The 18,758-nt window shown below is 37.0% G+C and overlaps 1 protein-coding gene across 1 annotated transcript; it reads left to right on the top strand.

The window, feature by feature from the left end:
• The first annotated feature begins 127 nt into the window (after positions 1–127).
• Positions 128–16,389, top strand: LOC123552229 (coiled-coil domain-containing protein 174-like). The gene is made up of 8 exons (XM_053532339.1): positions 128–240; positions 5,199–5,309; positions 5,595–5,695; positions 6,989–7,050; positions 8,042–8,219; positions 9,290–9,388; positions 15,606–15,748; positions 16,061–16,389. Exons 1-8 carry the CDS (start codon positions 196–198, stop codon positions 16,216–16,218), a joined length of 897 nt encoding a protein of 298 aa, XP_053388314.1. The 5' UTR covers positions 128–195; the 3' UTR covers positions 16,219–16,389.
• The last annotated feature ends 2,369 nt before the right edge of the window (positions 16,390–18,758 follow it).

Below are 18,758 nucleotides of genomic sequence, written 5' to 3'. Positions count from 1 at the left end.
CAGTAGGTTGTATAATATAAATATTTACTAAATTTTAGGTTTCGTTTGGTAAATCGAGGTTATTATATCTGTTTTATTTGGAATTACTTCAGTTTTGGTACAAATTAAGTTTTGGTACGAAATAGGAAGAGCACGAAATGGCTCACCGTAAGAATGAAAGTTTGTGACATTTACCATCACAACAACCACTGAGAAATGCAGAAATCTGACAAAGATTCATCTAAAGTGGATTCAGCGTCGGTACGTTAATTTTAGTTTACTTCTTGTTCATAAACGCTCAGCACACTCTCTGAAGTACAGGCCTATCTCAACATCTACCGCCTACTACAAAAATGCATTCTTCCCCAGAACCATCACTTCCTGGAACAGCCTACCTGCATCCATTGCAGAGGCCCCCGACTTAGTATCCTTTAAGCGGGGGCTGGCCAACCTCTCTATTTAATTTTGTTTAGGGTCCCAGCTGTAAGTAAACCATCGATGATCCTCTAGGCTGTGTCAGCTGTGGCCACCATAACTGAAGAGGCTTGGGGAGAGGCAGGCGAAAACGCAGCTGGGAAAAACTGTTATATTCTTCTATCTTTGAACTTACTTACTTCTAACTTTTCTACTTTTCAACCCATTTCTTACTTTTTCTGCCAAGTAACCACCCATCACATAATAGTCAAGAGTGACTGCGCTGATGTAACACGTAGATGTAGATGTAGATAAAAATAAAACACAACAGAGCGATAACTAATTTAGTTTTCGGAATCAGATCACAGACTGTCATAGAGTGCTTTAGGGTAGACAAGCTTACTGTCGCTGAGTGGCTGCTTTTTAATTTCTGACTTTTGCAGCCACCGCGACATTACAGTTTGACCGTCACAATATAAAACAAACTGTATACATCGGATTAGTTTGACTAGCTTTAGGGTATAGCGGATTTTAGGCAATAGCGGATAGGTTGGTAAATTTTGTTTAGACTTGAATTATTCAATTTATTGTATAAATTTTCATATCATTCTTTTACTGGCATGCAGACATACATTTTAGATGTTTGCTTGTTGTCTTATTTTTCATATGTCATCAAATGAGAATCGAAAATCGTACTGATGATAAACTCGGACAGATGATAAAATCGACCACCTTCAAATTAGTCGATTGCAACCGGTTATTTATATAAATGAACACAAGGTCTAACAGCAATCACTTACAACACTAGTCAAAATAATTCGACGTTCGGATTGTTTTATATTTGTTACTGGCAATCTAAATTCTAAACGTCATAACTTTGAAGGACCAAAATAATGGAAGATAAATCACAGTACACGGTCGTGTAAAGTTATTGGTTTAATTTATCGCTTGCGCATATTGGCGTACTGTACACGGTAAACGTTAATCATGTACAGTACATACATAGGTTTAAATCACCAGAAAATTCGTAATTTTGATAATTTTTACATAAATCAATGAGGAATTGAATCCCCTTTCGATACATGTAAGTTTTATTTGAATTTATGGCCAGTTCATGAAATAATCGGCATTTAAAACTATATCATGTAAATCATCGGCAGCGATGAAAATTTCATAGGATGTTGCCTCAACTATTTTGGTCTTTCGAGTGTTTGACGAGAGTGGGGATATTGCCCATATGAAAAAAATTATCTCAATATTTCCTAGGATCGCATCAAATTAGTTGGACTATTACAACACCAACAGGTGTAAACAAAAACAAAATTGGTAAATATTCTGTATAAATAAATGACTTATGTTTATCTGTTTAAAAAATATTTATCCAAAATTACTGGGGAAGAGGATGTTTTTTGCACAATGCTCACTTTTAGTCACTATCAACACATGAAGGCCTGACATTGGGTCACTTTTCATTACTTGATCCGGAATAACTGTTGCAGCATTTTTGGGAAAGTTACAATATAATTCTATGGAGAAAATTTTGTAAATGACAAAGTGGTGGAATTTATCATCAGTCAACTTCCCCATTTTATATACCCCTTCATAGGGCCTCACTTCATTGCGTTTGCTTACTAAATATAAATTTAGATTATTCTGGGATCAAATTCCTGGGTTGACGTACCATCATATAACCTAAGCTTTCATGTTTAAAAGAAAATAAAAACACTTCCGATTATAAACACAAGTTTATTTTTCGTTTAGGGTAAGTGTGGATTGAAAGACGGTCATAGTGGCTTAAGACTTCAAACGTTAAATGGCGATTGAAGTTGAAAATCCTCACAAAGGGCGCAACCCGGGCATGCCTTAGATAATTCGAACCTCGTTGCGCTAAAACTATTGTACAAACACTATGCCATGCTATCCCCCGTACCCCTCGGTATGGTTAGCCAGGTAGAACCAGGCACCACCTTTGGTACCATATAAGAACCAGGTACTTCCATGTACCATATACAAACCAGGTACCCCTTTGGTACCATACACAAACCAGGTACTTCCATGTACCATATGGTACTTCTATGTACCATATACTTACCAGATACCCCTTTGGTACCATACAATAACCAGGTACTTCCATGTACCATATACGAACCAGGTACCATTGGCGCAACATAAACCTAATAACAACAAATGTAACTTATGTAAATGGTTGAGCAACTATAAGAATGCCTAGCCCTTTTCGCTCTCTGGCCAATACTTATATGCTCGAAAAAATGAACCCGAAAAAATTGAATTTTGAACCCACGAGTGTCACCAACCCTGTTGAATGGCGGCGGCTGGTCAGGGACCCATGAGTATGCAAAAAGAGTTAGTAATTGACAGTAAACAACTCAGTATGGCATGCCCAAGTCGCACCCAGACGTAAGAATTTTCTGCCAGTATGACGAAAGAAAGGTTAGAAGAGAGAAGATCAATAAAAGAGAAGAAAGTAAAAGAAAATATTTAGAGTTTAAAGTTGTAAGTTATGGTACCGGCTTAAGATAACAAGCTAAGCATTTTCAAAATGACAAACAGGAATATTTGTATCTCCTTAACACACGCACTTCACATCATTTATAAATGTCACCATGTACATCTGATTTACAGATTTAATCATAATCATAAATTATACAAAAATGTCTTAAAGGGTCAAGTTTTTCAAATAAGCACGTTTAAACATAAGTAAAAGTTAACACTGATGAATGTTAACGGTCCATGTAAACAGATTCTTTGAACTAGTACAGAATACACATCCAGCACAGTGTCACAGATACGTATTGACTTTCCATCATATCCTGTGATCCTTCCGAATAAAACTGAATGATATAATCGTCGGCTTCTGAACGTTACTATGATGTTGAACTTCATAAATACCATTTTGTGCCTTTTCTTCTGGTTATAACGTTTCTTGACTCATGTGCCTTAACATCTGATGCCATAAAAAAGTAAAGCATTCTGAAAGAAGGAAAAAACTCGGCAGCAAAAAAGTAACAAGAATGTTGCAAAAATAGGCAAGTATAGCATATAACGTGTAACTACCTTATAATATTTTTCCATTATAACTATTGATTGAAAATCTATAGTATCATAAAACAAACGAAATAGTATTTAAATTATGCTAAAAAAGGGGTGCAGTGGGCGGGTTGTTCTTAAAACGGCCTCGTGCTGAATGGCAAATCAGAAGCACGACAAACACGTGACTTTTCTTTTTAAATTATCGTCTGCTACGAAATCTCGCGATACATACCATAGCAACGACTTAGCGTTATGGCAACCGGTGCAAACTTACGTACAAACAATTAAATTGGAATTTAGCCAGAATAAACAAGATTAATTGGAAGGATTAATCTATATTATGTCAATTTTTCAGCAAATGTTAAGCTTAATTTTGATACCAACCATTGATAACATTTCGCAGAAATAAAAAAGTTACAGGTAAAAAACTTCATTTTCTGTTTGAGTTTATCATCAGTACCAGTATGTAAAAAACATCAGTGAATGAAAACTGTTTGATAGAAATTTATTATTTAAAAAGCTGAATGTTTTTGAAAAGAGAATACATTATCATTCAGATTTATAGAAAAAAAAATCTTGGGAAGTGTGTTTAGATGTGGATTTTAAACTAATAATAGAAAAAATGACCAAAGTTATCCTGTACACCCTAAATTGGCACATATGTAAACAATGGCATGGAGATAAAACACAAGATTGTTGGATCCTTATATCGAAAGGGAGCTTTATTTATTATGCCGCCCTTCGAAGAAGGTGGAGTATATTGTTTTGCAGATGTCGGTCGGTCGGTCCGTAGACCAATTGGTTTCTGGATGATAACTCAAGTACACTTGGGCCTAGGATCATGAAAGTTGATAGGGAGGTTGATCATGACCAGCAGATGACCCCTATTGATTTTGAGGTCAGTTGCTCAAAGGTCAAGGTCACAGTGACCCTGAACAATTAAACGGTTTCCCGATGATAACTCGAGAACACTTGGGCCTAGGATCATGAAAGTGGATAGGGAGGTTGGCCATGACCAGCAGATGACCCCTATTGGTTTTGAGTTCAGTTGCTTAAAGGTCAAGGTCACAGTGACCCGGAATAGTTAAACGGTTTCCGGATGATAACTCAAGAAAGCTTGGGCCTAGGATGATGAAAGTTGATAGGGAGGTTGGTCATGACTAGTAGATGACCCCTATTGATTTTGAGGTCAGTTGGTCAAAGGTCAAGGTCACAGTGACGTGGAACAGTTAAGTGGTTTCCTGATGATTACTCGAGAATGCTTAGGCCTAGGATCATGAAAGTGGATAGGGCCGTTGGCTATGACCAGCAGATGACCCCTATTGATTTTGAGGTCAGTAGGTCGAAGGTCAAGGTCACAGTGTTAAACGGTTTCCAGATGATAACTGAAGAACGCTTGGACCTAAGATCATGAAAGTTGATAGGGAGGATGGTTATGTCCAGCTGATGACCCCTATTGATTTTGAGGTCAGTCTGCCAGAGGTCAAGGACACAGTGACAGTTTCCGGATTATAACTTGAGAATGCTTGGGCCTAGGATCACGAAACTTAATAGGGAGGATGGTCATGACTAGCAGATGACCCCTATTAACTTTGAGGTCAGTAGGTCAAAGATCAATTTACTGAATGCATCAAGGGGGGCATTTCGTGTTCGACGAGATCTTGTTACAATATAATATTGTCTGGTTAGAAAATATTCAGATATCTGATGATGCCAGCCTTAAAGATAGTCTACATCTTTCCTGTTTATTACAGCTGATAGATTTAAGGGCCGAGCTGTTCAGAAAGCAAGAGGAGTTCAAAACTCAGAAGTTACAAAGTGAGAATACTGGATTTATCAAAGGGAAACCTTCAACCTCACATAAGGTGAACAGTTACTCACAGTGTTGTACATAACTGATTATATTAAGAACTATAATAATATATTTAACTAGTGTCTTTGACGTGTTGGCCCTCCTTTTTATTACTGATTATATTTTATCAAATAGAAACCTTCAGATTTGACAAAAACTTAGGTAACTTACTAGTTTTGTTTCCCAGATCCTTCACAATTATTTAAAAGCAGTATGAGATTTAGAGAATATAAATTATATGATTTGATGCTTAAATGCTTATTCTAATTTTGTGCATTTTTATGTCACTATTTATAAGAAGCCTAGTCTGTTCAGCAAGAAGAATGCAGGTGTCACACAGAGGGCAGAAAAAGATTACGAGGAAAAATTAGAAGAGGAAAATGTTTTTGAGAGATCAAGGTTAAATTAATATTTTTATCTTTAAAAACTGAAGTGACATAGTGTTTTTATTTAGACTTCTAAGTCCTACCTTGCTTTATATGTTATGTTCAGTAACATACTTCAAATTTTTTAAAGATTTTTATGTTATTATTTTACACATAAACAAGGAGCCTATATGGCTGATTGGTAAAGGTCACTGAGTTCACTTGCCCCTCACTGATGTGGGTTTGAAACACCACTTGGGGTGTAGAAGTGCCTGAAACATTGCCGAGAGGAGGTCTTCCTTCATCATAAATAACAATGTGGAAAAGATGCAATACGACTGGGACTCTTATCCTGAAAAAAAAAATGTACTTAAACAAGAAATACTCCTATGTATTAGTAAAATCTGTGTGCACTTAAGCAAGATATAAGAAACAGCCATTAGGTTTATTATGCCCCCCTTCGAAGAAGGTGGGGTATATTGTTTTGCAGATGTTGGTTGATCCGTAGACTAATCGGTTTCCGGATGATAACTCTAGAATTGTTGAGCCTAGGATCATGAAAGTTGATAGGGAGGTTGGTCATGACCAGCAGATGACCCCTATTGATTTTGAGTCAGTTGGTCAAAGGTCAAGGTCACAGTGACGTGGAACAGTTAAACGGTTCCCAGATGATAACTCAAGAACGCTTAGACCTAGGATCATGAAAGTTGATAGGAAGGTTGATAATAACCAGTAGATGACACCTATCGATTTTGAGGTCAGTAGGTCGAAGGTCAAGGTCACAGAGACCTGGAACAATTAAACAGTTTCTGGACTTTAACTTCAGAATGGGCCTAGGATCATGAAACATTGTTGATCCTGACCAGAAGATGACCCTATTGATTTTGAGATTAGTAGGTCAAAGGTCAAGGTCGCATTGCCCCAGAACAGTAGACCTTTTTTTGCCAGATAACTAGAGAATGCTTTGGTCAAAGATCACATTTGATACAGAGTTGACTTATGGCTGGTAAATGACCCATAATAATTACTATTGATTTGAGGTCAGTACGTCAAACATCCAGTGCACAGTTACCAAATAATTTCTGTTCCTTGTGCAATTACTGAATACATCAAGGGGGGCATTTCGTATTCTACGAGCTCTTGTTTTCAGTTTTGTTCTGTAAGTATTCAGTAAGTGTCAGGTATAATTACCAAATGTCATAAACGTGATATCAATTAGGTTAATATTTATTTGTAGCTTAAACTTCCTTTTTGTAAATGTAGTTACAGAATCATTTCATCCTCTTGCATCATGGTATTTGATTATTTATATGTTTTCATTTTGTAGAAAGGCCCTTGAGAGTAAAGCCAAACTGTATGAAAAGATAGCTTGTGGAACAGACATCTCTGGTAAATAACATGTTTTTTGTTAATATTTTGTTGTACCCTCAAATAAATTGCCTTGTCTGTCCGGACAAATTTGTGTTGTGCATATCTCAAGGTATTTGACCCAAACTCATCAAACATTGCAGGATTGTCATTCATCATGTGAAGTTGTGCACCTGGTGTTTTAATTGGCATTTCACATACCCAGACCAAAGTTATGGTATTTGACAAAGTCAAGAATCTGTCTGTCTGTCTGTGTGAATTTTTGTCGCGCATATCTTAAAAGTATTTGATCCCGACTTGTCAAACATCACAGGATTGTCATTCAGCAATTGAAGTTGTACATCTTGTGATTTAGTTGGGATTACACACATCCAAACCAGAGGTATGACCCTATGCATAAAAAGGGCCAAAAAGTTCATGTTGCATGTGTCACAGTAAAGGACTTGAATATTAAAATGGGGAGAAAATGTGTGGACGGACAGGAAGCTCAGTCGGTAGAGCATCGGAACGGTATTCCAAGGCCCCAGATATGAGTTCCGGTCTGGCTGCACTTTTTTCTCACCCTGTGACATTTGGCACCCAACATGGGGCCGTGATTGAATATACTCCGAGATCATGTTTTTCTTGTTCTCTATCCCATTAGAAATTTGAGGATGAATGTCATATAGCAGGAGAGTATGTCCCAGTATAGGACTTGAATATTAAAACTGGGAGAAAATGTGTAGCTCAGTCAGTAGAGCATAGGAACGGTATTCCGAGGCCCCGGGTTTGAGTCCCGGTCTGGCTGCATATTTTTCTCACCCTGTGACACTTGTATCTCAAGAAGTATTTGACCTAGGATTATGAAATATTAAAGGAGTATTATTCAGCACTTGAAGTTGTGCACCTGGAGTTTTGTTTGAGATTACCCTAGCCAGACCAGAGTTATGTGATTCAATGGCACAGATGAAATATTTATGGGTTGGTGATTTGTAAATGTTTGTCTATATTTTTATGTTTCTTATGTTTGCAGAGGAAGATGGCAGTGGTCTGTACCTGGTTGATTTCCAGAAGAAGAGTCTTGATGATTTTGAAGACAGAAGGCTAAAAGAGAGGAAAGAGAAAGAAGAGATAGAGAGAAGAGAGTTAGAGGAGGAACAAAGACAGCTAGCTGAACCTGTTCCACCTCCAGAATCTGAGGAGGAAGAATGGTGAGATTTTTCTTTTTTAAATACAGGTCAATAGAATATAAGTAAGAGTACCGTTACTTTGCCAGAAATGCTCCAACAAGTCATGTTCCATTGTTTGTTTGGTTTAACTCCTTTATTCAATGGTACTGTAAAAATTTAATATTGTGGGCATGAGTTTTTGTAATTTTGTCTAAAAAGGCAGTTTTATTGGGGTATGAATTTGAGTTTACATGAAATAAAAGGGAGTTTTATTTGTTTGTTGTTATTTTATTACTGGTATGTGGATTCTTACAAGCATGTAGTTCATGAAACTTTACCTTCCATGGATAAAAATGATTTTACAGTATTTCAGTTATGTAATGGCAGTTAGTTCACTTTACCAGTGTTCTTGGGTTCAGTACCAGTACTGACCTGTCCCTAGCAAGTAACATTTACTGACAACTTCTCCACACGACTTAGACTCTCTTCTGTCAAAGCATCATAGAGAACAGTTGTCACATCCAGGGACTGGACTAGCAAGCTCCTGATTCAAAGTCTTGTACTCTACCAACTAAGCTACATTTTTGTATCTGGGCAGGTGGCTTCATCAGAAAACTTAGAATGGAATTTATTGTATAAACTTTCTAGCAAAACACTCTGTCTTCGTTAAATTTTATAGCATTCTGTACCGGTCTACTCAGGCTTCACAGGTCTTTATATGATAATAAATGTTTATAGTATGTGTGCTTGTTAGAAATTATACCAAGATTTAATTAAATCTGAACATCTCCTGTAAATCAAATACAAGAAATCAGAATTTGCAGTGTCACGCGAGATAATATCAATACAATTGATGCATTGATGACATCTTAACCTCTAAAAACGAACATTATTTTGTTGATTATACAGTCAAACTTTCTCTCAAACTGGGATATTTCGTACACCACCTTTTACTCAAACTTATTGTCAGTCCCTGCAAAATACCTATATATTGTGTATTTTTCAATGGCTTGAACTACCAATAACTTGAACAAATTTTGCTTGTCCTGTCAAGTTTGAGTGAACAAAGTTCAACTGTTATGAAATGTATCGTCATTGGTGTTACATTGCAGGGTTGACTATGTGGATGCATTTGGTCGATCAAGACGTTGTCTTAGAAAGGATTTATCTGATGTACAAAGACAGGATGAAACTCTTCAGAAGAAGAAAAGGTATTGTTTACATGACCTTGTACATTGATGGTGGGTTTTTAGCTCATCAGAGCACAGCATGTTCAAGCTGTGTCATTGTGGTCACTCACCATCTGTCATCTGATGCCTGTTGGCGTCAACATTTTCTTCAAACAACATCTTCTGAAACCAAGTGAAACTTGATAACTTCTTGCCCAATTTGAAAAAATTCTACTTGAATGATCCTTGGTTGATTCTTGAGCAACTATTTTCAAATTACTTTGATTCAAAGCATGGTTGCCAGAGGGCATGGTCACATTTCTCAATATGTCGGTAGTAGAGCTATTATTGTCCCCATCACAAAAGTGAAATTATGCCCCTTTTCAACTTGGAAACTTTGGCTAAAGTTTTGAATGTAAGCATGTTTCTTAAAAGCTACTTGACCAAATGCTTTCAAACTTTACACATGTCTTTGGCATCATACCATGATTACATATGGCAAGAACCGTAACTCCAGCTTTTATTTTGTCAAAATTGTACATCATTTCAACATAGAAATTTTGTGAGAGTTTTGCATACCAGTTTTGTTTCTCAGGAATTGCTAGACTAAATGTTTTCAGATCTTTCACATATCTTCATAAAAATATGAAATATCTTTACATGACTTTTTCCCTTGAACGATTTTGTAGATCTTCATTAAACTTGGTATGTAGCATCCTTGTTTGGTCCTTCCTCAAAATTGTTCAATGGGAGCACTTTACCTGTTTTATGGTTTTTAGCTCACCTGTCACAAAGTGACAAGGTGAGCTTTTGTGATCGCGCAGTGTCCGGCGTCCGTCGTCAGTCCGTGCGTGCGTGCGTCCGTAAACTTTTGCTTGTGACCTCTCTAGAGGTCACATTTTTCGTAGGATCTTTATGAAAGTTGGTCAGAATGTTCACCTTGATGATATCTAGGTCAAGTTTGAAACTGGGTCACGTGCCATCAAAAACTAGGTCAGTAGGTCTAAAAATAGAAAAACCTTGTGACCTCTCTAGAGGCCATAATTTTCAATGGATCTTCATGAAAATTGGTCAGAATGTTCACCTTGATGATATCTAGATCAAGTTCGAAACTGGGTCACGTGCTTTCAAAAACTAGGTCAGTAGGTCTAAAAATAGAAAAACCTTGTGACCTCTCTAGAGGCCATATATTTCACAAGATCTTCATGAAAGTTGGTCAGAACGTTCTCCTTGATGATATCTAGGTCAAGTTCGAAACTGGGTCACGTGCCATCAAAAACTAGGTCAGTAGGTCTAAAAATAGAAAAACCTTGTGACCTCTCTAGAGACCATATATTTCATGAAATCTTCATGAAAATTGGTCAGAATGTTCACCTTGATGATATCTAAGTCAAGTTCGAAAGTGGGTCACATGCCGTCAAAAAGTAGGTCAGTAGGTAAAAAAAACCTTGTGACCTCTCTAGAGGCCATATTTTCCATGGGATCTGTATGAAAATTGGTCTGAATGTTCATCTTGATGACATCTAGGTCAAGTTTGAAAGTGGGTCACGTGCCATCAAAAACTAGGTCAGTAGGTCTTGAAATAGAAAAACCTTGTGACCTCTCTAAAGGCCATATTTTTCAACGGATCTTCATGAAAGTTGGTCTGAATGTTCATCTTGATGATATCTAGGTCAAGTTCGAAACAGGGTCATGTGCGGTCAAAAACAAGGTCAGTAGGTCTAAAAATAGAAAAACCTTGTGACCTCTCTAGAGGCCATACTTGTGAATAGATCTCTATAAAAATTGGTCAGAATGTTCATCTTGATGATATCTAGGTCAAGTTCGAAAGTGGGTCACGTGCCATCAAGAAGTAGGTCAGTAGGTCAAATAATGAAAAAACATTGTGACCTCTCTAGAGGCCATTTTTTTCATGGGATCTGTATGAAAGGTGGTCTGAATGTTTATCTTGATGATATCTAGGTCAAGTTTGAAACTGGGTCAACTGTGATCAAAAACTAGGTCAGTAGGTCTTGAAATAGAAAAACCTTGTGACCTCTCTAGAGGCCATACCCTTGAATGGATCTTCATGAAAATTGGTCAGATTGTTCACCTTGATGATATCTAGGTCAAGTTTGAAACTGGGTCACGTGCCTTAAAAAACTAGGTCAATAGGTCAAATAATAGAAAAACCTTGTGATCTCTCTAGAGACCATATTTTTCAATGGATCTTCATGAAAATTGGTCAGAATTTTTATCTTGATAATATCTAGGTCAAGTTCAAAACTGGGTCACATGAGCTCAAAAACTAGGTCACTATGTCAGATAATAGAAAAAACGATGTCATACTCAAAACTGGATCATGTGGGAAGAGGTGAGCGATTCAGGACCATCATGGTCCTCTTGTTTTTATACTAAAAGTTATTACCATTCATGATTCTCTGTGTCGTACATGTATTAAAGGTTTGATAATCAAGGTCAGTTGAAATTGTTTATTGTGTTTTTGTCGAGCCTGATTGCGGAATTGAAGACATAGTTGTCCAAATTGCTGTTCAGTGTATGTGCATGCATCCGTGCGTGCCTGCGTCCGTGTGTGCATGCATCCGTCAGTCTTGATTTGTTTGTATGGACCATAACTTTGACATTCATGGAGCAATCTTATTTATATTTGGCATGAATGTTAACATCAGTGAGACGGCGTGTCAGGTGCACACCCCAGATTCCTATCTCAAAGGTGAAGGTCACAGTTGGAGGTCAAAGGTCATGTCAGATCTTGTTTGGCCCATAACTTTGACATGCGTTGAGGATTCTTGTTTATATTTGGCATGAATATTGACCTCAGTGAGACAGAGTGTCGTGCACAAAGCCCAGGTTCCTATCTCAAAGGTTAAGGTCACAGTTGGAGGTCAAACTCATGTCAGATCTTGTCCGACCCATAACTTTTACATGCATTGAGGAATCTTGTTTATATTTGGCATGAATGTTCATTTCAATGAGATGGAGTGTCATGTGCAAACGCCAGGTTCCTATCTCAAAGGTCAAGGTCACAGTTAGGGGTCAAAGGGCGAACTCGACATGTTGCTCTTGGGCATCTAATTCTTACAGTTCTGTCCCATTCAGCTGGTGAATGTGTGTATTATGCCCAGTTCGATATTGCTCTTGTTAAATACTGGTATCTTTGAAAATATTTATTTATATTAAGAGTAACTTCTGGTATATTCAACACCTTAAGCATAAAAACGGTGAAGCAGTTTTCGATTCAGAATGGTCGGTGCCAACATTTCATGAAAACGAAAGTAGACCTTTTCTGCGTCTTCAGTATAAAACGCTGCCCAGTGTTTGCATCTACATCGTCAATAGGATGGATATTATTCTGATTGTTGTTGTCGTGTAAGTTCAGCATCTTTTGGGCAAATTCGGCACCCTGGTGGAGTTTTAAAAAATATAGATCTACAAGTTGTACATTTATCATTTTTTGTATAGCTACATTCAAAACAGCAAATGTCGCAACAGACATAACACAAATGTTTTTATGCTGACGAGTAGGCTCTAATATTTCAGATTTCATAACTCAAGTAATAAAAAGTAAAACAAAAAAATAATCTTTATTGTTCAGCAGATTATACAAATGCCGGCTAATTGTTCAGCTAATTGTTTCGGGAAACAATATAATATAGCCTCATTAATGATGATTATTTTCTGCCTTCTTTTTAGCTCACCTGTCACAAAGTGACAAGGTGAGCTTTTGTGATTGCGCGGTGTCCGTCGTCCGTCCGTCCGTGCGTCCGTCCGTAAACTTTTGCTTGTGACCACTCTAGAGGTCACATTTTTCATGGGATCTTTATGAAAGTTGGTCAGAATGTTCATCTTGATGATATCTAGGTCAAGTTCGAAACTGGGTCACGTGCCTTCAAAAACTAGGTCAGTATGTCTAAAAATAGAAAAACCTTGTGACCTCTCTAAAGGCCATATATTTCACAAGATCTTCATGAAAATTGGTCAGAATGTTCACCTTGATGATATCTAGGTCAAGTTCGAAACTGGGTCACGTGCCATCAAAAACTAGGTCAGTAGGTCTAAAAATAGAAAAACCTTGTGACCTCTCTAGAGGCCATATATTTCAAAAGATCTTCATGAAAATTGGTCAGAATGTTCACCTTGATGATATCTAGGTCAAGTTCGAAACTGGGTCACGTGCCTTTAAAACTAGGTCAGTAGGTCTAAAAATAGAAAAACCTTGTTACCTCTCTAAAGGCCATATATTTCATGAGATCTTCATGAAAATTGGCCAGAACGTTCACCTTGATGGTATCTAGGTCAAGTTTGAAACTGGGTCACGTGCCATCAAAAACTAGGTCAGTAGGTCAAATAATAGAAAAACCTTGTGACCTCTCTAAAGGCCATATTTTTCATGGGATCTTCATGAAAGTTGGTATAAATGTTCATCTTCATGATATCTAGATCAAGTTCGAAACTGGGTCACGTGTGGTCAAAAACTAGGTCAGTAGGTCTAAAAATAGAAAAACCTTGTGACCTCTTTAGAGGCGATATTTTTCAAGAGATCTTCATAAAAATTGGTCAGAATGTTCACCTTGATGATATCTAGGTCAAGTTCGAAACTGGGTCACATGCGATCAAAAACTAGGTCAGTAGGTCTAAAAATAGAAAAACCTTGTGATGTCTCTAGAGGCCATATTTTTCAATGGATCTTCATGAAAATTAATGAGAATGTTCAGCTTGATGATATCTAGGTCAATTTTGTAACTGGGTCATGTGTGGTCAAAAACTAGGTCAGTAGGTCGAAAAATAGAAAAACCTTGTGACCTCTCTAGAGGCCATATTTTTCATGAGATCTTCATGAAAATTGGTGAGAATGTTCACCTTGATGATATCTAGGTCAAGTTTAAAAGTGGGTCATGTGCCTTCAAAAACTAGGTCATTAGGTCAAATAATAGAAAAACCTTGTGACCTCTCTAGAGGTCATATTTTTCAATGGATCTTCATGAAAATTGGTCAGAATTTTTTATCTTGATGATATCTAGGTCACATGTGCTCAAAAACTAGGTCACTGTGTCAAATAATAGAAATAACGACGTCATACTCAGTTCAACACTGGGTCATGTGGGGATAGGTGAGCGATTCAGGACCATCATGGTCCTCTTGTTACTTAGAATTTCAGGTTAAAGTTTTATGCACTTTCACTCTATCTCTGTTATTACTGAATGGATCTGATTCAAACTTAAACAATTGTTCAACATCATTACCCTTATCATATGACACAAGGTGCATAACTCTGGGACCAATTTTTCATGAATTATTTCCCCTTTTTGCTTAGAATTTTAGGTTAAAGTTTTGATGCACTTTCTCTCTGTCTCTGTTTTTAATGAACGGATTTGATTCAAACTTAGAATAGTTGTTCAACATCATCACCCACACCTTATGACACAAGGTGCATAACTCTGGCACCAATTTTTCATTAATTATTCCCCCTTTTTATTTAGAATTTTAGGTTAAAGTTTTTATGCACTTTCACTCTGTCTCTGTTATTACTGAATGGATTTGATTTTAACTTAAAACAGTTGTTCAACATCATCATCCACACCATATGACACAAGGTGCATAACTCTGGCACCAGTATTTAATGAATTATGCCCCTTTTTGCTTAGGATATACTTATATAGTGTTTTGATACATTTTTATCTTTACCTCTCTTATTACTTTAAGTTGATATTTTTGACATAGACTCAGGCTATTGTGCAATATCTTCATCCACAATTGGAGTCATTAAACACTCCAGTGACAGCTCTAGTTTCCTCAGATGTGCCCAGTTTCACTATCCAGCATCGAAATAGTCGAGCGCGCTGTCTCCTGTGACAGCTCTTGTTTATTTCACTCTTCAAGACCAGAGTTATGGCCCTTGACTCAGTCAAGAAATAAGTTTGTGTCCCATGTTTATCAAAATGTACTTGACCCCTAGAGTCATAAATCATTCGAGGTTTGTTATATAGCACTAGGGCTTCTCTTTGGGATATTACTCAGCTAGACTAGAGTTATGGTCATTCACTTAGTGAAAAATACACATAAAGAGCTTAAAAGTTTGTGTTGCATGTATTTTAAAAGATGTTTCATACAGATTCTTGAAACCATGTTCAGTGGCAGGAGTGTTGGGGGCATCTTTGTTTTATGGACACACATATAGTTGAGACACATGTATTTCCTTAGGTGCTGTTGCTAGTGTTTAAAACATTTCAGATTGTTTTCTTTTTTTTTTGTTACAAAGGGATAAGAGTGAGGATATTCCAAACTTAATGTCAGCTGATATGAGACGGGAGATGGAGAGACAGAAATGGGAAAAAGAAGAAATGGAGAAAATGCAGGAGGAGAAACAAGGGCCCATACATTATGCTGATGTACAACACAATGGTAAACACTGAAACTGTGCAGTTTATGTATTCTCTACACCTGTTGCTACACTTGGTAAAAGTGCATGTACTGAAAATAAGCTAAGTCAGTGTTAAAACTTTATTCAGGATTTTTTTCTACAGGTACTTTATGATAAGGTAAAGGAATGGTCAGACATCAGAATGAAGTCATAAAATGCCTTAAAGCATAATAAATGTTAAACTTCCTTTCATCTTGTCAACCTCTATTAAAAAGAAGAAGAGGCTAAATTTCATTTGATAAGGATCACAGACCTACATGTTTAATTTCAATATGACTGTGTTTTAATTGCAGAGATTCGGACTCATGGTGTTGGGTTTTACAAGTTTGACAAGGAAGAATCAGTGAGACAAGAACAGATGGAACAACTCAACAAACTCAGACAGGAGGTAGGTATAGCCCATGCTTTCATTTGTTTTCTGTCTTTACCTGTTAAAGTTGTTGAATTTTAAGCTTATGGTAATCACTAGATTCTTGAGAAAGCAAAAATAGTGACGTGGTACATGTTAACATCCTTGACATTTTGCGAGATATATTTTTGCCATTCTTCCCCACAAACCCATTTGGCGGGGATACCAGTTCATGGAATTTGCTTGTTTCTGCAAAGAGTCCTGTGTATGAGTGCTTCACACTTTGCTTGCAAAAGATACAGTGGAACTGGAGTATCTTCTGCATATTTCACTATATTCTGAAACCTTAAATGACAAGTTTTCTTCCAATAGTTGCCCATATTTAACAACTTTTGATAAACTTTGATAGATCTGGGTTGGCTCATATTTTGAAAGGTCATGGGAATCATTTGTTGATCATTGAACTTGAAAACTTTCAATTTTATCATAGAAGAAGTAAGGTAAATTATCATAAATAGCCTAAATTTCAAAATACCTCCTTGAAAACTACAATTTATGAGGAAATAAATAAGCAGTAAAATGAAGTGTTTATTAAAATGCATATCTTAACAAGAGGGTCATGATGACCCTGGATCGCTAACCTGAGTAATATGAGCTACATGTTTCAAATGTCAAATTGATGATAAAATATTAAGAAAGTCAGTAGGTCACATTCATGGTCAACGAAATTCAGTTTTACGATTTGTGTGCAAAACTGTGTATGTCTTCAAAATTTCAAGGTTGTATCTTAAAAAAACAAGAAAGTAGATCAGTAGGTCAAGGTCACAGTCAAGTGACATCATATTACTTGGGGTCATCAGGTAATTATAATTAAACAGTCTTGGAAATAGGATCAGATGATTTTTAAAGTATTTTTCCTATATAACTCACATAATAACTAAGTGACCCCAGGGCGGGGCTTCTTTTAACCCAAGGGGCATAGTCTGAACAATTTTGGTAGAGGACTGCTAGACAATGCATCATACCAAATATCAAAAGCCTAGGTCAAATGGTTTCAGACAAGAAGATTTTTAAAGCTTTTTCCTATATAAGTCTATATAAAACTTGGGACCCCCGGGGCAGGGCCTCTTTTCACCCAAGGGGTAAAATTTGAACAATTTTGGTTGAGGACCATAAGACAATGCTACAAACCAAATATCAAAGGTCTAAGTGTTGTGGTTTCAGACAAGAAGATTTTTAAACTTTTTTTTAGCTCACCAGAGCCAAAGGCTCAGGGTGAGCTATTAGGATCACTCACTGTCCGGCATCCGTTGTCCGGCGTCTGTTGTCGGTAAACTTTTACTTTAAACAACATCACCTCATAAACCGCAAGGCCAATTTCATCCAAACTTCACAGGAATGTTCCTTGGGTGAAGCTTTACAAAAATTATTCAAAGAATTGAATTCCATGCAGAACTCTGGTTGCCATGGCAACCAAAAGGAAAAACTTAAAAAATCTTCTTCTCAAAAACCAGAAGCCCTAGAGCTTAGATATTTGGTTTGAAGCATTGCCTAGTGGACCTCTACCAAGTTTGTTCAAATCATGACCCCGGGGTCAAAATTGACCTCGCCCCAGGGGTCACTTGATTTTACATAGGAAAATCTTAAAAAATCTTCTCAAAAACCAGAAGCCCTAGAGCTTAGATATTTGACATGTAGCATTGCCTAGTGGACCTCTACTAAAGTTGTTGAAATCATGACCCTGGGTTCAAAATTGACCCCGCCCCAGGGGTCACTTGATTTTACATAGATTTCTATAGGAAAATCTTCAAAAATTTAAAAAAAATAAACCAGAAGGCCTAGAGCTTAGATATTTGACATGTAGTATTGCCTAGTGGACCTCTACAAAATTTGTTCAAATCATGATCCCCGGGGTCAAAATTGACCCTGCCCCAGGGGTCACTTGATTTTACATAGGAAAATCTTCAAAAATTTTCTAAAAATAAACCAGAAGGCCTAGAGCTTAGATATTTGACCTGTAGCATTGCCTAGTGGACCTCTACAAACTTTGTTCAAATCTTGACCCCCCAGGGTCAAATTGACATAGCCCCAGGGGTTACTTGATTGTACATAGGGAAATCTTCATAAATTTGCTAAAAATAATTCTTATTATTTTATTAATAAATAATAATGTTTATTTTGGCGCATCAAGCTTGGTGTGTATCCAAGGTTACCAATCTAAGTTTGGTATTTGGATACACTCGGCTTTTTCCGTACCAGTAATCATTAGTGTGTGACCACTGGTCATTCGATTGTCGGCACGTGTACAACCAACAGAAAATGTAATGGTTTCAAAATATATCTGCCAACATCGTAATTTTGCTTCAAGTATAATGTTCAGCTTGGTCTGGCATTTGTACAAAACGCTTTAAATTATCGTGAAATTGGATATTGGAGGCGGAAACGAGGATTTCAAAGGTAATTTCAACCTCGCAAATTTGGTTTGTTCGTACTCGTAATTTAATCACAATTGAGGTTCTGAAAATGGCATGGCACCCAGAAATAACATCGTTAAGATTATCGAAGCAGTATAAAACATACATTTGATGTAAAAGTTCAGTGTGACTGTTCGGTAAACTTTGGAAATTGATAATGAACGTTGT

Source organism: Mercenaria mercenaria, unplaced genomic scaffold (assembly GCF_021730395.1).
Source record: "Mercenaria mercenaria strain notata unplaced genomic scaffold, MADL_Memer_1 contig_112, whole genome shotgun sequence".
In the NCBI taxonomy this organism is placed as follows: Eukaryota; Metazoa; Mollusca; class Bivalvia; order Venerida; family Veneridae; genus Mercenaria; species Mercenaria mercenaria.
This window is presented reverse-complemented; position numbering and strand designations above follow the sequence as displayed.

Bases quoted from the DNA above. Each gene is read 5' to 3' on its own strand.
- LOC123552229 (XM_053532339.1), top strand. From the start codon at position 196: ATGCAGAAATCTGACAAAGATTCATCTAAAGTGGATTCAGCGTCG. The intron at 7,051-8,041 runs GTAAATAACATG...TTATGTTTGCAG, and splicing joins TTGTGGAACAGACATCTCTG to AGGAAGATGGCAGTGGTCTG. The intron at 15,749-16,060 runs GTAAACACTGAA...TTTTAATTGCAG, and splicing joins TGCTGATGTACAACACAATG to AGATTCGGACTCATGGTGTT.